The 21,421-nt window shown below is 38.3% G+C and overlaps 1 protein-coding gene across 7 annotated transcripts in view; it reads left to right on the top strand.

Annotated features, from left to right (window-relative positions):
• PLCB1 (phospholipase C beta 1) overlaps positions 1–21,421 on the top strand; it is a 680,890-nt gene that overhangs the window by 604,438 nt on the left and 55,031 nt on the right. For 4 of the 7 annotated variants that reach the window (XM_073792678.1, XM_073792679.1, XM_073792682.1 and 1 more), the window contains 4 exons: positions 2,663–2,739; positions 2,845–2,934; positions 3,403–3,460; positions 4,057–4,143. In XM_073792678.1, coding sequence (XP_073648779.1) covers positions 2,663–2,739; positions 2,845–2,934; positions 3,403–3,460; positions 4,057–4,143 — 312 coding nt within the window. Of the gene's footprint in view, positions 1–2,662; positions 2,740–2,844; positions 2,935–3,402; positions 3,461–4,056; positions 4,144–12,779; positions 12,878–14,047; positions 14,175–21,421 lie in introns of those variants that run through there. The other 3 variants (XM_073792680.1, XM_073792683.1, XR_012326222.1) reach the window with 2 other exon arrangements.

Genomic DNA, 21,421 nt, shown 5'->3' with positions numbered 1-21,421 from the left:
ATCAGCTCAGTGTTTCTAGAATAATGCCAGGTTTTTAGTAGGCATTTGATAAATATTTGTTGAATTGTGGCTAACTTGAATAGTTTAGATAAAGGTGTGTGTTCTGGGAGCAAAGGAGGTGGGAATTAGTTCTGAGAAGAATAAAAAACAAGTACAGATGGTGCAAGGGAGGGGCAAAAAGGAAGGCCAGGGGATGCAGCAGACAGGAAACTTTTGCAGAACCTTGAGGGAAGCTGGTGTTGGCAGTTGTGTGGGGGCTGAAAACAAATGGAAATAAAACTCAGAATCAAGTGGGTAGAGGGCTGGGAGATCTCAAGCTCAGTGGCTTCATTTCCTGGATGTTGATGTTGCTGAGGAAGAGGGCAGGAGTGGGGAGGAAAGCTGTAAATGTGAACAGGAGCTGCCATAATCAAGAAACGATTCTGGACTAGGGTGAATGATGGAGATGAGAACACGGAAACAGAAGCACGAATGTCACTGAATTCAGAAGTGTTGCTGGGAGACTTAGCAGTGGCTATAGAAGGAGGGCGAGCTCACTGAGACTCCCTAAATCTGGCAAAGAATCCACATCATCTGAGGAGATTTTGAAAACACTGATTCCCAGGCCCTGCCCCTAGACATGTGGAGTCCATAGGCCTAGGAACAGGTCCTGGAATGTGTATTTTTAAGAAGTTGCTCACAAGGGATTCTGATGTTGCCACCAAGGTTGGGGCTCCCCTGATAACCCTCTAACTCCTTAGGCTGGACAGGGGAGGAGAATGGTCCTCTGGGGAGTTGAAGGCCCTGTGTGTACCCCTCAGCTAGCAAAGAGGTGCTGTGGGAATCCTCAAGGAAATGGTCAGAGTCTTTGCACAGCAGGATTTTACATCTAGATGGTTTGATAAATGGCATTACTAAACTGCAGTATTTCATGATTTCTTTAATTGTGACAGTCATGATCAGGCAACCTCTTTTGAATGATTTTCAATGGTTTCAAATAGGCTTTCTGCTGGCCCAAGCTCCAGTTAATATTTGTTCAGATTTAATCCACTTCACAGATGAGTGCATCAAATTTCATGTTAATGTCAAGTTAGTGTGGATTCTTTATGGTAATTCTGTGAGAGAATTTCTCCCTCGATTTCTTTTATTCTCTTAGATAAGAAGAGGTTTTTAAAACAATTTCTAAAATCACAACAAAAGGCAGCTTGGGAGAGTGGTGAAGGCCACAAGCTGCGGAGGCTGATTTATCTGGGTTTGTACCCAGCTCTGCCAAGTACCACCAAGTACAAGAGCCCAGAACTTGAGTCCCCTGCGTCAGTATCTTCATATGTAAAATGAGGACAGTAGCTCTTACCTCACAGGACAATTCTTAGGATTGAATAAGTTAATACATTTAAAACTCTTCAAACTATGCCTGGCATGTGTAAATTACCAATGAAAGTTTGCTGGTGTTATGATTATATTGCCTTGGTATTGTCATAGCTACTATATATATATATATATATATATATATATATATATATATATATATATATATATATATATATATATATATATATATAACTGGTTAACTCAGTCTGCTATATGTGAGAATCTCCATCTCTGGGGAACAGAATGGACCTTTCGTAGGAAGCCCACACCATCTATTTGATGCTCCAGTAAGAAGGGTTGAGTCCAGTTGCTATTGCTGCCTGAGCAATGGCAGAAGGTTCCATAAGTTCTTCATGTAGAATAAAGAAAGAGAAGCGACTGGAAGTTACCCACACAGGACACAAACATCAGTTTCTAAGATGGGTAACTCATGTCATTCTTGAAGCAATTAAGCAAGGAATGAAAGCTGGAAACCAAGAATTATAATTTACAGTTGATTACATCTTACATTTGTATCACACTCAGTTTTATTTTAAGCTTCATAGTACCTCCAAGACATAAAGGCATTGATTATCTCATTTATATCCAAGAAAATGTAGGTTCAGAAAATATAGGCTCCATGACCAAAGTCATAGTTGTAGTGAGTCATAGAGTGGGGATTGGTACCTGGGTCCACACTGTTCGTTGTCTTTGCACTTGGCAAAGACAAGCTGCAGTTAACTAACCCAATAATTTAAGAAATCCTGTTTAATTAGAAACAGATAAGAAGAAGAATTTCATATTAAAACCTAGATAATGTAATGGTTGAAAATTTTGTCCTTATTGCCTATGTAAGATGTCTGATGATTTTAACTATTGTTTTTTGTTAAAATTTATTTATTTATTTTTGGCTCCATTGGGTCTTCATTGCTGCGTGCGGGCTTTCTCTAGTTACGGCTAGTGGGGGCTACTCTTCGTTGTGGTGTGTGGGCTTCTCATCGCGGTGGCTTCTCTTGTTGTGGAGCATGGAGTCTAGGCGTGCGGGCTTCAGTAGTTGTGGCTCATGGGCTCCAGCGTACAGGCTCAGTAGCTGTGGTGCATGGGCTTAGTTGCTCCGTGCATGTGGGATCTTCCTGGACTAGGGCTTGAACCCGTGTCCCCTGCACTGGCAGGCGGATTCCTAACTGCTGCGCCATGAGGGAAGTCCCTTAACTATTGTTAAACATCAGATTTTCTAACCTCAGATACTGTTGTTTGATGTGGAGGGGAGGAAGGGAAAATGTGCTTTGTTTGTGATAATGTAAAATAGCCAACTTGCATTTTCTTTCCTCAGCTTATTCAAAAATTGACAGATGTTGCTGAAGAATGTCAGAATAATCAGTTAAAGAAGCTTAAAGAAATTTGTGAGAAGTAAGCCTTCATTCTCTTTACAATGGATTTGTGTATGTAAATGTATTAAACACCAATTGCTATTTGCTTGACCATTTTTCCCTTTTACTTCCATTTTGCCTTCAGAGAGAAGAAGGAATTAAAGAAGAAAATGGATAAAAAGAGGCAGGAGAAGATAACAGAAGCTAAATCCAAAGACAAAAGCCAGATGGAAGAGTAAGTAGAAAGAACCCCCTTTCTCCCACCTTTTACCTGGGAATTATTCTACAGCAGAATAACAGCTTCCAACCATACAAAGACCCATCTGTGAAATTTCTCCTCTAATTAACCTTTTTGAAGATCCCTTTTATAAGGTTTTTCATAGTGAACTCAAAGAGCAGTTCAATAAAGGATTGAGGTGCCCACAGAGCCTGTAGGTAAAGGCTGAGTAAAGACCCACCCTAAGGGAAAGGCTAAATCTTCACTTCTGATATTGTCAGACAACCCTCCTGGCATTTAGTGAAAACAGAGCTTGTGCCTTCGGTGGAACCTGACCTTTGTTCAGAGCTGGCAGATTGGTACCTTCCTTGCAGCAGTAAGAAGGATGTTGAGAGTTCTGTAAACTTTCATCTGGAAGCCTGAGGTTCCCATGTTTGTTGATGATGGATGAGTTCATATAATGATCTTTTTGTCATTTGCTTTCAGGGAAAAGACAGAGATGATCCGGTCATACATCCAGGAGGTGGTGCAGTACATCAAGAGGGTATGTCATGCCGATGAGTATGTTTCTCTTTTGCAAACCATGTATGAATGTTTGATAAATACCATGTGAGCCTATGGAGAGAAAAGCCATGCTTCGTTGTAACTCTTTATCACCAGCACCCAGCAGAGCTACTTCCCAGAGCAGCCAGTCTGTAATCAGTGTTTCTGCAAGTTTAATTGCAAACCTCTATGTAGAAAGGTTCATCTGAAGATAGACATTAAGAATCATTTCTAGAGTCAGGAACCCAGAAACATGATGTCAAGGGGACCTTCCACAAAAGAACCTTTAGTTGTCACCAAGAGTAGAGAGGTGGCAACCTCCAAAGGTTTTTCATTAATTTTTAAATTGGTATTATGGACATTTTCAAACATTAACAAAAATATGAGAATGGTATAATCCATCGATCACCTCACTCCCACCCTCTGTGTACCCATCACCCAGCTTTAATACTTGCAGTCTCCTACCCTTATAAGGTCAGTTCTTGACCAGGATATGAAATAAACATATGTCACAGATCTGAAAAGGTTTTAATTTTTTCTGAAAACATTCACTTGAATGTTTAGATGAAAATGACTTTATTTGTAACTTTCTTATAGTTAGAAGAGGCACAAAGTAAACGGCAAGAAAAACTCGTAGAGAAACACAAAGAGATACGTCAGCAGATCCTGGACGAAAAGCCCAAGGTAAACTGAACGGAATAATAATACACAGTGATTTCATTTTCTTTCCATTTAATTAGAATAAAACCTCCCTAGTTCAGGTATGTCTCACACAGTCTCAGACCAGTTCTTGCATGTGAAACTCATGTAACTTTCTCAATGATGGTAAAAATCTTGATAGCAATATTCAGTAGGCACTCATCACCGGTCATCTTTAAAAATTGCAAATGCATGAAACCCAGATCCTGAGATTTGGTTTCAGTTGGTCTGGGATGTAGCTCAGGCATAGATATTTTTAAAACATACCTCCCCACCACCACCACTACCACCTCCCCACCAGGAAAGAGAGAAATTAGACAAGTTTCTTCAGCTCTAAATAGATGATGTAATATTGTAATGGCAGACTCTGTCCAGCAGAGGATGTCTTGTACCAAAGTCACCCTGGTTTTTAATTTAACAAAATATTTTCATAAACCAGAAGAAAACAAATGTTTTTCCCCCATAATAATAGTTTATTGGGGCTCCACCTTAAAATTACCTTATGCTTATTTGGTCAAAATCAATCATTCCTTGAATATTAACTTTAAACCAACTGAATATCTGTAAATCAAATACTTTCAGGTTAGCATAATCTCAGTTTTAGATCATTCTATCCATTTTGATTCATCATTGAATATTTTTCTGTTGTGAAAAACGTGCTTTTCTGTTTTCCTGTTCTTCCATCTGCAGTTTAAAATATCTACTCTAAAAGGCACGGCTATTACATTTCTGCAAAGATCAAATGTTAGTTTTGTTTCATTGTATAGTCTGTTCAATATACTTCTTATAGATTGCTTGTGGCTAATTTAAAATATATTTTTGTGGTTGTTTCTGCTATTATTTATTGGGCAGAACGTTTATTTAATATTTTTTACACGAAGTTTTTAGGCTTGGGAATACAGATTCTCAAACAGTAGTGAAAATCTAAGAATTAATCATTATTGAGCTATGCTGCTCATTTTTATGTTTTTTATATAAATAAATTATGTTTTTAATTTTTATATAAAAATACATTTTTAAATTTTTTTTATAAATACAATTTAAATATTCTTAGCCACCCTCTCAAGTTGATTATGCATTAGGAAGGTAGAATACATTTTAACATAATTTTAGACTTTGCAGTATTTTCCATTTAGGATTAATTTTTTTTTAAATGCTCAAAGGTTTGGAGCCAAAGATCCAGGTTTGACTGAAATTTCAGAAACACCTTAAGAATAATGAGTGATATATTCAAATACATACATTTTCAATCCATGTTGTCTGAATTTCAATTTGTCATTACTTTGTACACTGGTATGGTATATTTAGCTTATGGTTGATATTTCATTAGCCAGTTTTTATATTTCTAAAACATCTCTCTTGGAAAATATTGCTATTCCCACAATTTTTGTTTTGTTTTCATTTTTGTTCAAAAATGTCAGCTACTTTACTCATAAATAAAATGTGATCACAAATGTGTTTAAATTACATAAATCCCAGTATAAATAACCCTACAAAGATTTTATGTTACTGCTCTAGCTTACCATGATTAAAATCAAATTTAGTAGTACATTTCTTCACTGGATATAACCAAACATTAGAAGAACTAATAACTGTTGGATAATTTATCAGTCAGATGTATTCAGCAGCAGCTTTACAGAAAACCCAATTAAAACTGGCTTAAACAGTAATATCATTTAGTAAGTCACATTACTGGAAGTTCAGAGGTATTGAAACTTGAAGAATAGTTAATTTAGTGGTTCAATAACCTCATCAAGAATCAGGGTATTTTTCAGAATTTCCACAGTGTTATCTCAGTTAATTGCCTTTCATCCCCAGGCTGTAAACCCACAGTCACAAGACGTCTGCCTTAGCTCCATGAATCATAACCTTCATCTTGTAACTGATTATAGGTTTGAGGAAAACTTTCCTAAATCTCCTCCATAGACCTCCCCTCATTGGCTAGAATTGTGTCCATGTCCATTCCTAAACCAATTATGAGCATAAGAATGTAATTTTCATGATTGGCTTAGAGTAATTAAGACTTACTCAAAAGGGTAGAGGGATTTCACCTTCTCTTCAATTCCATGATCACCAGGTACCTGAACAAAACTGATGTTTTCTTATCAAAAAAATAGAGGAGAGATAATAGTTGGGTAGGTAATTAACAGTGTGCACCCTACCATATGTATAGCAATTTTCCATTTCTTTTTTGGCACCTGAGAAAGAGATCTGAAGTGTTTCTATGAATTTTTAGTCATTCTGTTGCCTTTATTTTTGACTGTAAATAGGTACCACAATGATTTCTCTTTGCTTTTCACCCATGAGGCTGCTTTTAATGACCATCTTATTGTGTCTGGATTTGAAGGCTGCCCTTGAAGATTGTTGGTTCCACGTCAAACTAAAGCATTTATTGAGAGGTTTTCTTCAGGGCTTAAAAATTTTGTGCTTTGGAACCATGACTTTAATAATATAATAAGAAACCATGACTGTTAATATTGTAAGACACAGTGGCTAATAAAGGGAAATGACCGTGACCAGAAAGAGGAATAATAAACAGTGAAATAAAACAATAAGATCAAGTGTAGGTCATGTGGAGAAAGACCAAAACACAGGATGGCAAAACTGAGCAAATGAAAGGCCAGGCCAGCAGAGCAGTTATCTGTGCTCCTATAATTACTGGATGTGGACTAGAAATAGAACAGCACTGGCTTTGAAATAATCCCTCCTCACATCAGTATTGGAGTAGCCTTTGATACCTGACATAGATATGAGGGAAATTAACAGAAGTAGAAACAAAATAGAAAGAGGAGCAACTCAAGGAAATGAATGACCAGCAGTACCTATAAAAGAGGTTAACCGAGTGAGTTCCATTCAGTCAGAAGGATGAGAAGACGGGGTGATTTTATGACATCTAGAAATTTATGAACTGTTCCATCATTCAATGTTGGACAAGGAAATTGAGTTGACACTGTAGTAGGTAATATTAAAGATAGTTGCAATCTTCTTATGAAGAGGAAAGCATGCCAAACTTTGCCAGAAGTTGCCGAGGGGAATAGAGTTCCTCCTTCAAGTGTTTTTTAGGTGGGATAAGCAGTTTTTAACTAGAAACCGAGAAAGGCTAATCTTTCACTTATGGCAAAAACATACACTATATGGCATCATGTCTCTTCCCATTCATCAGTGTCTTTCACCTTACTGTCGATTATAACATTTACTTCCTCTTTATCCACTTATTCTAACTAATGTGATCATGTGTTTTATGTTCCTAACCTCCTCTTAAACAAGAGGGTGCTCTTTTTCCATTCCTATTTTCTCCTAGTGTCACTATTTGCAGTTGTCCTGAACCCCAATCACAATCTGTGTGATTTTCCAAGCATTTGGTAACCAAACAACTTGTTTGCTTAAAAGTGAACAAACAAGTATAAAAAAATTTTTTAACCAAAGAAATTTGAAAATCCAATTGGTGAAACACAATAGTTCTTCAGTGGCAAGGAGTTCTGGCTAGATTTAGAGCAAGTTAACAGATGTAGATTAATTGAAAGGGTAGCTTTTTACTCAACCATACTTATGATCTGGAAGGATTAACTCAAGTTCCAAACATTTTTACCATGATGCTACAGAACAGAACAATGTGCCTCAATCAAAACCAGGTTAAAAGTCCATTTCATTTACACACATGGACGAAGAACTTCCATCCTGCTGGTCTGTATTTGGTAGGGGACCAAATTGGACCAACCCCACAATGTGAAAGTTTATGTGTAGAGTCCATTTTTCCCATTCAAAAAGAGATTCAGTGAATCTTTTCCTTTTGTATGTAATTTTTAAAGGAGTTGAAGAAATTGGACGTAGGTGATCCTTAGAGGCAACTTATACAATAGATAAACATTTTGGCTCTCAATTTGACATAAAATTATGTCGTGCATTCCTGTACATAAGTGCCACTGAAATTTATAAAGTCCTTAAAAGGGAATACTCAGCTCCTTTTCAGTAGAGTTCTAAATCCTGGAGAAATGTTCAGCTGCATGTTCCTTAGCAGTGAGATATTTGATTCAGTCCCTGAGTGTATGCTGTTTTCAGCTTTGTTCAAAGCTATGAAATCCATAGCTTCAGAGTTCTTAAGATGAACGCAATAAACTCTAACCAGTCTTTCAACTCAGTGACATAATTGGTTTCATTGGGATTTCCATACCTGGGTTTGCCAAAGCCAATAGGAAAGGGTTTATGTGTACAAATGGTGTTAGAAAAAACTGAAGGACCCAACTGCCACTGCAAAGAAACACACCTTTTGTGGTTGTGTTCAACTCAGAATTAATTCATTATAAAAAGGATGTTCTGCCTTTTTCCTGAACACTTCAAAGAGATTTATTTTAACATGTTGAAACATCGTTAATCAGGAGTTTCCCTGAATCTGCTGAGAATATTCCAATGTCTATTGATCACTTTGCAGCTACGGGCTCTCATTACAAGAAGAATCATCTTTTGAGGGGACTTTTTAATGAACCATCTCCATAACCTCATAAAACAGTCAATAAATGTGTAATTTACTTTTTCTCTGACACTTAATTTGTCTTTGATGCTTCTTAGCACACAGGTTTTCTGTTTTTATATAGCTCATCAGCAAGAGAGAATTCCAAGAAGCTTTAGGGCATTTTAATTTCTACCCAAAAAACATTTCATCATGTAGCTACTGGCTTTATTTTTTCCTCCACCAGGGGAATATAGACTGATCTTCCTCCTTTCCCTGCCGACATCTTTGTAACAGGATGAGTGACTCATCCCTCTGCGTGAAGTTAGTCTTGTCAGACCCACCGCTGGGTCCTGAGACAGAACCCTAAATGCAACTATTTCAGTACTGCCTTCCCAGTGCTCAGGGAGAAAGAGACTACCTTGGGGATTTAAAGTAGATGCTTCTCTTTTCCATGATTCATTTGTGCCTCCTCTAATCCTCTGCTGCTTGATGGGGAAACGTGCATTCTCCCTGCCAACAACCACTGGACCCTCTCTTAAAAGCCAGACCACAGAGTGCTAACTGGCTGCTTACCTTTTATGTTCTACTCTTTGTCAAGGCTTGGCTGGCCTACCCAGTGGTTTGCTTTTTTGTTTGTTTGTGTGTGTGTGTGTAAGAAATTTCCTTTTCCTTTGTTTCAGTGTGAAGAATTGCCTTTTAAAAAATATATAGTCATTCACTATTTTCTTGAAAGTAAAACTTACACATGCTTGATTTCCTTCAGGAAATACTCAAATATTAAAACAGTTTTTTTAACTCCATTTTTCTCCTCTTGATTTATTTTTGAAATTTACTTTAATTCTATAGATTTCTAAACCCATAAGACATTATTATTCTATGTTATACAGGCAGTATTCATTCACAGGCTTCTTAGCTAGATATTCTTTCTTGTGTCTCAGATCATCCATTTGGGATCGTTATCTTCTACATCCTTTGGAAGTTCCTTTTATACAGTCTACTGGTGGTAAACTCCTTGGGTTTTTTGGTTTGTTTGTTTTCATTTCTTTCTGAAAATGTCTTTATTTTAGCTTTATTCTGGAATGATATTTTCACTGGGTATAAAATTTTAGGTTGGCAGCTATTTTCTTTTGGCACATTGAAGATGAGATTCTACTGTCCTCTGGTCTCTCTTGTTATTGAGAAGTTAATTGTGAGTCTTAGTGTAATTCTTTTGGTGATAACTTGTATTTTTACTCCTTTGCTTGCATTTAGAATTTTTTCTTATGTTTTATGCAAATTTCTATAATGTATCTAAATATGCATTTGAGGTGGCTGGATGGATAGCTTTCATCAGTTCTGTAAAAACTCAGCTATCATGTCAGCAAATTGGCTTCCATCACACTTTCTAAAAATTTCCTTCCATCACATTATTTACATATAAAATAAAATGGACCTTCTTATTCCATCTCCTCTTTTAACTCGTTCTAGTATACTCCATCTTTTTGCCTCTCTATGGTACCCTGTGGACAATTTTCTTTCTGACCTTTATTCTAATTCCCTAATTCTTTGTTTATACTGCTACTTCACTCATCCACTGAGTTAATTATATACAGCTTTTGTATTTTATGTAATTCTAGAAGTTCTATTTGGTTTATTTTCAAATCTACAATTTGTGTGTCTGGCTTATAGTAAGGAAATTTTCCTGTGAGATCCCTCATTCCTGGCCAGCCACAGGCTTTGAATTTTGTCCTCATCCTAGAAGGCTGTCAAAAGATGAATTCAAAATATCCAGCATTAGCAAAAGCCTGTCAGGACAAAAGCAGCTTCCCTGCCTGTTACCTGTCTAGGTTTGATGTTCCTTGGAGTTTGCGCCTGATCATTCTTTAAATTTTTGTGATTCTTAGTTTCTTTAAAGAATATAGTTTTTAATATCAATTTCATCTTTTCTAGTTGTTTTCAGTGAGAAAGATGGCCCAAATAACCTAACCAGCCATTAACAGAAATATAAAATTCCCACATAGTGTCAGTTTGGACATCATTTGAACATCTGTATCAGTCAGGGTTCAACTAGAGAAGCAGAGCCAGTAGTAGATTATGTGTGTGTGTTACAGGGAATTGGCTTATGTAATTGTGGGGGCAGGCTATGCAATCTCCACAAGGCCATCTCTCCATCTAATGCTGGACCCTGGCAGGCAGGCACGCAGGCAGTCTGGAAGAGAAGACCATGCGTGGGCTTGGCAACTAGGATAACCTGCAGAAGCTGAAATTCTGTCACAGAGCTGAATACACACACACACACACACACACACACACACACACACACACACACACACATAAACACACCTGACCCAGGAGTTAGAAAAACTAAAGGAAGACCCAAGGAGAAGAAAAAGTGATTACAGGCCCAGTTGCTGCTTCACCCCAACAAGACAAGTCAACAGATCAGCAACAGTGCATGTGTGTTACAAAGTGGATGCTGCCTCTCTCATCAGCCCTCCAACTCTTGGGAGAGTCTTCCTTGTAACCCACTCTAGCAGGGAACATACAGGAAGGAAACCCTGGCATATGTCCAGCCTAGCTAAGTTGGCACATTACAAAATCATCACACTATTATTTTTAAATCAGAAATTTTTTTATTAATTTGTTTTCTTTTTAAAAATTAGATTATATGATTACAGGGATCCAACATGGAAACAAATCTCTAGAGCAGAGAAGAGGCTGCTCCTTAGGCCTGCAGGGCATTCCCCAGGCTGCTTCATGGATTTCTGTTATCTGTTGGCCCCTGCAAGACAACTGAGTTTGAGATTTAAATAGAATTGGAACTGAGATTCCCATGTATGCCATTGATTCCTCCCCCTTTTCTCCATCCCATTAACTTTCTTTCCCCTTCTTTTGTCTTTATTTTCCTTTCCTAAAGATGAGAAAATATGGGAGTATGGTGATGGGCGTATTGGATGGAGGGGAGAGGATCCAAACACAATACCCACAACATGTTAGAGTAACCAGTGTTTGTGTTGATGGGGTTGAGTCTTCCCAACAAGCACTGAGTTTAGCATCAGGGATAGAATGAGATGGACTTCAATCTCACTGACTTTCATCTGCCTTCCTACCATAAACTGGAAGTCCACAACTATGGATAGCCCACAAAACCTTTGGGATTTACTTCTGTTTCTACTCCGTGTGCCTGTCATTGTGCACGATTTATATGAATTTTACCAACACATGTTAGATGTCTTGTTCCAAATGTATCTCTAGTTTGTTTTTAAACCCCTGCTTTGGTATAACCAGCATAACAAAAATAGTCAAACACATTATTAAATGTAAAAATTTAATTGATCTCAGGAAACCACTATCTGATTTTTCTATGACCTTCAACATTTTAAGGGGAGGAATGGCCAGACTCAAACCAAGAGAAATATTTACCTGTAGAATATCCAAAGAGGAAATGTATTAGTGCTTTGAAATATTTGATGAAGCAGTATGTGGAGACTAGAGAAAAGTCTAATGCAAAAGGGCATATGCTGAAGAAAGTTTCAGTTCAAAATAGGAAAGCAATTTCTCAGAGAAAGAGTCACTTTCTCTATTTTCCATGTATTATGCCTAAAGCCAAATTAATGTAACAAATCTACCACTTAGAGTCCTGATTATACATCTTCTGTCAGCAAAAATCAATTGACACAAGCTTTTGCATTTATTATAATCATTTGCTGAGGATAATCTTTGAATTTGACAAGGAATTTGAATTTGTAGCTGAAAGCAATACAAATAATATTTTAATATTTCAAAGAGTTTTATCAATAGAGTTGGTTTTATCTTTTGCTAATATTTATGATAGAATAGTAAACAGTTCATCACATTTCTGATAGTTTAGATAGATTCTCCACTACATATTCTCTATGGCCATTTCACACACACACACACACACACACACACACACACAAACACACAACTTGATACACTTGGGGGGAATCTTAGAGTGTTTAACCATTTGGGCATCAAAATAGATTTTGACCTAGTTAATCATACTAGTATATGGAAATTCATGTCTAAGATAGTAGCCAGCAGAATGTACATGTTTTTTGTGACATACAGAAAACAGGAAATATGTTAACTTCTAGCTTTAGTTGAAAAGGATTTCACTAGGTTTTGGGAAATACAAAATGAGCTGTTTTAATTCTTAAATTTTTTACAGGGGTCTTTGTTTTCAATGGAATCAAAGCAACCCTAGGACTTGCAAAATATTATGAAGCAGTTAGGACGTCTTTATAATTGTTAAGCTGCCAACTGCAGGTAAACCATCCTAGCCAAAGCCACCGCCATCTCTCACCTGGATTTCTAAATAGCCTCCTAAGGGGTCTCCCTGCTTCCACGTGTGGACACTCACAATCAATTCTCAACGTGGCAGCCAGAGTCATCCTTTGAGAACATAAATCAGACCACTCCTCTCTTCAAGACCCTTCCATGGCTCCCATATTTTTCAGAATAAAAGTCCTCAAGGTCTGACATGATCTGACCCCACTCAGCTGCAGCCCCTCTTTATCTCCTTGTTGACATATTCTCTGCTCAGGCCATCCTGGGCTCCCTGCTGGGCCCCAATAAGCCAGGACAGTGCCACCTTGGGCTATTGCACAGACCCTTTCCTCTGCCCAAAATGTTCATTGCCCAAGTGTATGCTTGGGCAACTCTCTCCTGTCTTTCAAGTCTTTGCTCAAATCTGTCTTCTCAAAAAGGCCTTCCATGACCACTATTAAGTTTACACCACCCTCCACCACTCTCCCATCCCTGGCATCTCCTTTCCCTTTTATTCTGCTCTACTTTCTGGTGTTTATAGCATTTGTCACCTCTCATTAGGTCATTGAATTCTTTCTTAAGTGTGTCACTCAGCGTTGGTCCCTTCCCATTAGAATGTAAGCTCCATGATAGCAGGGGCTTTGACTGTTTTGTTCACTGGTGCTCTTGAGTTCTAAGCATCCAGGAGAAATTCCTGGTTCGTAGTTGGTGTTCAGTACATATTTTTTGAATGAAACATGTCGAGGGCTAACAAAACTAATTTTGTGTGTTAAAAAATAGTTCTCTTTCTTGGAGAAAGAAAAGTAAAGCCATTAAGCTCAGACTCATCGGGCTGCATTGTTCAATTGCTGTCCACGACTCAGTGCAGTCTTTTCTCAGGTTTCTTGACAGTAGTGGGATTTTGTGGAGAATTTCTCAAAAGTAGTAGTTGTGATCATATTTAACATCTAATTCCTACAAAGGTAGAGAAGAACCAAAGAGAATTCAATTGCCAATTCCATTGCATTTGTGATGGGAAATGTTGGAGTAGATAAAGGAGCTTGAGGTTTTAAATCTCCATACTAAAAGGCATTCCAAGAGAACTCCCAGACAGATAATTTGAAACAGAAGATGACTCAGAAATCAGTTTCAATGTCACAAAAATGACAGCCTCCCTTTTTTTCCACACAGGGGGACGGTTCCTCCTCATTCTTGTCGGAAACTTGCCATGAGGATCCCTCTGTTTCCCCCAACTTTACTCCCCCCAACCCTCAAGCTCTCAAGTGATGACCAGTGAGACCGGTGTCCTTCCGGCCAGGTAGGACAGGATGGGAGGGGTCGCTTTTGAGAGAAGGGTGGCGTGTAGCCATCCGGTTTACAGGCATCGTGGACTTGCTCCTTTGTTCTTCACCCCCCCTTTCTTTACATTCCCATCTTTTTCCTGCTATAGTTCGGGTGGGTGATGCATCCCTCATCTTTACGTGTCTTCCTCAGGTATTTATTGCTTCATCATTGTTCTCTCTCCTCCTGACATAAATTCCATTCTTCCATATTTTCTTCTTCTTCGTTTGTCTTTTTGTTTCTCTCTTTGCTAAATTGGCTTCCCCTTTGACCTTGATCTTTCTCTCTTACACTCACACTATTATTTCCACTTTTGAAACATTTTTAAAATTCCTCCTTGTCACAGTACTGGTTTCCAATCATATTACCTTAAAATCCAATGGGATTAAATTAACCCTCAGGGAGTCTTCTTGACTCACTCCACTCAATTTACCACACCCCTCCTTTTAAAACTACAGTAAAAGTCATTGTATTCCTAAACGGTATTTTGAGTTAAGGGGATAGCTCAGGAGTTCCTGATTCTCTAGAATCAAGAGCTCTTGAAAATATCTAACCAATAGGGATGCTTGGGCCAAGGGCTGCTGGCTAGAGCAAATTGAAGCTTGAAAATTAAAGAGGACTTTAACTTGCTAGAGGAAATAATACATCATGAAATCTATTGGATTCCTTTGCTAATAAGAAAACTGGACTATGCCATTGCAATGGGTGTATATTTCAGGGAGAAAAGAGGCTTTATAGTGATTCTAAAAAAAAAAAAACTTCTATTCTGATATATGGAAAACAGGGTTGTAGTGAGATTTATAATGTTTTTGTCTTCAAGCACTTGTTGACTTGTGAAGCAGTGCAGTTCAGAAACATGTTGAAGAATTAGTGAAAACAATTTTACTGAGAAAGAGGTGTAAGTTCTTTCTCATCCTTTATATCAATTGCCACATACAGTGATGCTCTAGCTCAATTATTTTCATTTTGAATGAAAAAATGAATTACCTGGAGATCCTATGAAAATACAGATTCTGCTTCAGGAGGTCCGGATGGCACCTGAGATTTGTATTTCTGACTCGCTCCCAGGGAATGTCCTGGATGCCACATCTCCAGGGACCACATTTGACTAGCAGGGATCTAGTATATTCCTTCCTCCTGGCTGGAGCACCTGGAAGGAAAAACTTTAAGCTGCCTTCATGGTGTTTTATTGTATTTTAATTTTTTTGCCTAATCAAGAGCCTGACCCTTTGATATCTTTTTATTTTGTACTATTGATTATTATACTAGAAAGAGAAGCAGAGAATGTCATTTGAGAGCTAAGCCACGCCCTTAGCTTTTAGCTATGAATTCTGTCCATGTCCTCCCAGCAGTGATGATCTCGTCCCTGTGGTGACCTTGTGATAAAACTCACATTGGAAGGTGGGGTGGAGGAGGGGCGAGTACTATCAATTTCCCCAGGAAGATGTCAGGGGGACCTTGAAGCTGTCTTCCTCATTGGGCTATCAATGTTTAGGCTACCTTTTAAGTCATCCATTATAAGCATCATCGGATTGTGTTTTGCTGCACTTGCTGTTCCTGTCCTGGTATTTTTGAGAGTTATTGTGAAACATTTAACAACCCAGGTAGAGTATTGAATTCTCTCAGAAGAGGTAAATGACAGTGGAGCTCAGACACATGACTTGGGTTTTGTCTTTCAAAAAAAATGCAATAGAGACGTAAAGGTTACATTTGGGTCACTGTACTCCATAAGGCTTGTGATGGCTGGTTCACAACTTGTTTTCCGTTCAGAATGTCAACTGACCTTCCTACTTAGCAAAAAATTATTTTCAAAAGAGATAGATATTCCCACAATACCTGGACATTATAAAAAATTCTTTAGTCACATAGTTAGTTTGACCCCTTTAGCTTCCCACATATAAAAAGAAAACATAAAAATAAACCAATTTCACATTTTCCATGGAAAAATAGGTCTCATTGCTAAAATAGAAAAAAAATAATTACACTATTTTATATTTGAAAAAGAACAAAATATTCTTCTTTTATAGCAGTGTACAGAAAGTATAGTTCATACCATATTTAATATTTCCCCAAATGTTCCTTCCACACTTTAAACATCTCCATTGATAGACTAAACCTGAAAACAAAATGAATGAATAAAAAGTAATTGTACATAAAGCCATCACACATTTGCCAGAAAAGAATGAGTTTTTACTATAAAATTGATCCCAAGAATACTCATCATATAAATACTTGAAATTTCACATTTTTTAATTTGTGAATGCAAACCTTCAGGGATAAAAATATATTCCTTGTTATCAACTAAAGATTAATAGATGAAGCTGAACAGCTTAGTCATACTTTTAACCCTGGTAACTTCTATTTTTTAATAAATACAAATTACTGTAGAGCAAGATTAAAAAAAAACATACAGGGATGTTTGCTCATTGTGCATATGTATTAACCTTTAGGTAAAGAGCTATAAAATGACCAATTAAAAAAATAATGGTGGGCTTCCCTGGTGGCGCAGTGGTTGAGAGTCTGCCTGCTGATGCAGGGGACACGGGTTCGTGCCCCGGTCCGGGAGGATCCCACATGCCGTGGAGCGGCTGGGCCCGTGAGCCATGGCTGCTGAGCCTGCGCGTCCAGAGCCTGTGCTCTGCAGCGGGAGAAGCCACGACAGTGAGAGGCAAAAAAAAAAAAAAGGTAATAAAAATAAATAAATAAATAAAATGACCAATTTCTAAAAATGCTATTGGTATAGCTTTGGAAAATCATAAATTTATGTCAAGTATTAAGTGCTTGCTTTATTCTAAGCTATATCTATTTCAATAGGGAGTACAAATGCATGAAAACCACAGTTCCTACAATCAGTAAAACAAATAAAGAGCAATTCAAGGCCATAGAAGGATATTAATATTTTTTTCCTGACACTTAAATAATAAGAATAAGAAGAACTAACATTTACTGAGCACTTACTATGTTGACAAGCACCTTCTAAGCACATTACATGTGTCGTCTTATTCTTGCCATTGTGCAGTTGAGGGAACTAAAGTTTTTAAAGGTTAATTACTTTACTAAAGTCATACAAGAAGTGCCAAACCTTGGAGACCCCATGTTTTGTATCCTTCAGTTTTCTCAGTAAATATCAGAAGCTATGATTTTGTGATCTAGTTGTCAGGGGTGTGAGATCACTTTCTCACATTTCGTGGGCAGGCAAGCAATAAGGGTCCACCGTCTGTGCCTCCGTACACTCATATGTAGAGTGGAGAGACTCCCAGCCTCTCTGTTGAAGGAGGCAGGTCTCTGAGTGGTGAGAAGGGGTAGACACCTGTCACATATAACAAAGCCTGTTTTGTTTGCTGGTGGGACACCCTGGCCTCCACAAGATCATGACCAAATCTTGCCAGGGATTTAGCCCCCAGACTGGTCACAGGAGCAAAGGAATTAACCATCATGGGCAGGATGTTCAAGTTTCTCAAAATCACTTGTTTTTAACAAACATCTGCGAGAAGAACATCTCTCAGGACTAGATGTTAGAAAACTTCCAGCCCAGTGAAAACAGACCTTACCTCCAGGAAGCCTGTACTTGAGAGGTGGGCAGCTGTTTTCTGTGTTCACCGCATCCAGCGGGAAAGCACTGCCAAGCAGAGGGGGGACTCTGAGGCGTGGTGGTGCCTGCATGGGTGGGTTCAAAGGATTTGACACAACCTTCTTCCCCACCTGCTGAACATGCACTGCTCCCCTGTGTGAAGCATCGGGATTGAGGTCAGACACCCTCACCTCCTCCCAACCTTGACTTGCCTTCTCCCCTCACATCTCTACTCACAGGCACCTAGCTTACGTGTACTGATGCTGAGCTCAACCAGAGACCCAGTGGGCTTGCTTCTATTGAGATCCCCTTCCCTCCACATTTTCTCTCCACATTCTCCCCTCTTAAATCCTTCTCCTCCCCCAGCTCTAGAACAGCATCCTTGTTAACTAACACCTACTTCTCCCACTTGAAAAGTCCTGTCCTGGATTATGAGAAAGAAGTTTGGGTCCACACTAGTTTCTGTGCCATGGTCTATTTGTATTTGTTAAGGGATTATTTTTATGGCTTTTGTTTTTTTCATTCAAAGAATATTTACTCAGCCCTACTATTTACCCTGAGGTTACTAGGAAATCCAAAGGAACATTAGGAAAAGCAATATCTCCTTTTAGATTGTATCTACGTCTCAGTTAAAGCACAGAAAGGGGCTTCTCTGGAGCATGTGACAGATGACCCTGTTCTCCTTTTGCTCTGGAGTTAGAGTGAGGAGAACTGCTTTGGACTAAATCGTGAAAGATTTAAGCAAGAAACAAAAGTTTCCGAGAGAGGTAGAATATCTAAATACCTAAAGGGATTCCCAAGGGTTATTCTATGTCTCTTTGAAGATCTTTAAATGTGGCAACAAAGAGGCTGTCTGCAAGCAGGGAGTTGTGTACCAACTGGGCGACCTTTTTATGATCTCCTTTAGTCCATGAAGAATACGGTTAATTAAACTCAGAAGTTTGCCACTAAAATAATAGGTATGAGATCCAGAGATTTCAAGGTGTTGGAGGACTCATTAAATAAGGTTGCATAAATATCATGCTGAAAGATTTAATGAGTCCATAGGGTCAGTTATAGAACAATGGAGCATAGATGACCTAGAAAAAATAAATTAGAATCGATATTGTGCTTCTGAGTTAACAACTATAGATTGTTATATGAACACCTGAGAGGGAAATTCTATAATTATATCTTAATTCTGCATGTTGGTTTTCTCATCCCAGGGAAAATGAAAATTGCTTAGTTTTCTTTTACTTGTCAGTTATAAAAATAAATTTTTATATATGTGTTCATTCCTGTGGTCTCTAGGAACCATGAATGCTTAAGTAGCTACAACTAGATAAATAGTGTTAATTTTTTCCTTTAAATCAACTAATATTTATTGAATGCTACTGCATAGCAGGCACTAGGCTGCATGCTGGGAAAACAAAAGGATGTAAAAAGATGCAACCTTACCAACCCCCCACCTCAAATTACAGTCTAGGGCAACACTGTCAATAGAACTTTCTGCAGTGATGGAAATGTTCCTTGTCCGAGAGTCCAATGCAGTAGCCACAGGTAGTTATTTAGTATTTGAAATGTGATTAGTGCAACTGAGGAATTGAATATTTAATTTCATTTAAATTTAAGTGTAACAGCGGTACGGCTAACGTATGGGCAGCCCAGGAAGATAAGATGCTGAATCTAAATTTCTAATGTAATGTACCTTTCTACAAAGGATTTGTGTTGGGACCAAACACTATGATCATTATTATAATAGAGCTCTTTACAGGGGAGGAAGGGCTGACTCTTCTTGGGGAAACCAAGGAAAGCTTCCCAGAGCTGGTAACCTTTGACCTACACGAGGAAGTGGAAGTTTATCCAGCAGAGGAGCAGGTAGGAAGGAATTCCTCATGACATTGTGACAAAGCCTGAGGTGCAAGGATCACATTACTGCTGTGGAATTGCATGTAATTTCATAATTCACATGTTGTATTAGTTAGTCTGTGCTGCCATCACAAAATATCTCCAACTGGGTGGCCTAAACAAGAGAAAATTATTTTCTCACAGTTGTGCAGTCTGAAGTCCAAGATCAAGGGGCCAGCAGGGTGGTTTCTGTGAGGCTTCTCGCTTCCTGGCAGGTGGTGCCTTCTTGCTGTGTCCTTACGTGGCCTTTGACCTGCAGTCATGCACAGAGAGGGAGAGAGAGAGACAGAAACTCTGGTGTATCTTCCTCTTTCTATAAGGACACCAGTTCTATCAGATTAGGGCCCTACCCTTATGACCTCATTTAACCTCCTTAAAGGTTCCATCTCCCAAAACAGTCACATACAATGAGGCTTCAACATATGAATTTTGAGGGGACACAATTCAGTTCATAAAACATGTTTCAATAAGCAAATATCTTCTTTTCTGTTTTTCTTTTTTTACCCCGAGAAAAGGAGATATATACCTCACACTCAGCTCACACACATATATAGAAAACTATCACCTACTGATCTAGCATCCAATGATTTTAATCCTTGTTTTTTATTTGTCTATTAATAGATAACATAGAGTTCTGGAAAATTAACAAGCAAAAAAACATCTAAAGCAAAGTGTCCACCTCTCAGAACTTGAATGTAATTAAATATTCCTTAAGCAAACAGTAATAATTTTCCTTTATTCTCTGAGGACATTGATGAGCTGGAGCTGGTCATACTAGCTCAGAGGAACTCATTTTTAAATTTTCCAGGAATTCTGTGAGCCAGTTGTTAAACACAGACACTATTGAAAAGTAAATTATATAGATTTACAATTAAACATATCATACGAAAAACAAAGGGATCTATAAGGGAAAAGAATCCATATAAAATGGAATCACTTTGCTGTACACTTGAAACTAACAGAACATTGTAAATCAACTATACTTCAATTTAAAAAAAAGAAAAAGAAAATAAAACAAAAAATAAAAACAAAGGTAACAAATATCCCAAACTCACCACTGCTAATTAATTAAGACATTTCACTATTGCCTGTGCCCTGGAGGTAAGTTACATCTGTGGTGCCTGTAGGGTCACTGCAATGGATTCCTACCACACACCTCTTCCTAACTCTTTGTTCAGGGTCCTCACATTGGTATCTTGAAATTGGCTACAGAGTATATTTACACCATGGAAATCAACAAATGCCACAAACCAGGCTCTTTTTTTTCCCTAGGAGAACAGCCTATTCAACATTCACCAGTACACCACTGGCACAAACCTTACTGTTTTATGGCATAGGTTTTTCCCAGAATTGTGCAGAGTTCCTTTTGCAAACATTATTACCTGTCCTTTGTATACAAAACTTTCTACTGAAACATAATTTATTACCTTTTTTAAACTTTTTTTTTTTTTTTTTTTTTTGCTGTACGCGGGCCTCTCCCTGTTGTGGCCTCTCCCGTTGCAGAGCACAGGCTCCGGACGCGCAGGCTCAGCGGCCATGGCTCACGGGCCCAGCCGCTCCGCGGCATGTGGGATCTTCCCGGACCGGGGCACGAACCCCTGTTCCCGGCATCGGCAGACGGACTCTCAACCACTGTGCCACCAGGGAAGCCCATAAAGAGGCCATTTTTTTTCTCTGCTAAGTTTTAAGTAACAATAAATGAAATAGAATAGAAAATTGCTGGGGTAAATAACAGTTTTCAGATGAAGTTTTATTTTCTGTAGGAA

The sequence above is a fragment of the Tursiops truncatus genome, chromosome 15, assembly GCF_011762595.2.
Source record: "Tursiops truncatus isolate mTurTru1 chromosome 15, mTurTru1.mat.Y, whole genome shotgun sequence".
In the NCBI taxonomy this organism is placed as follows: Eukaryota; Metazoa; Chordata; class Mammalia; order Artiodactyla; family Delphinidae; genus Tursiops; species Tursiops truncatus.
This window is presented reverse-complemented; position numbering and strand designations above follow the sequence as displayed.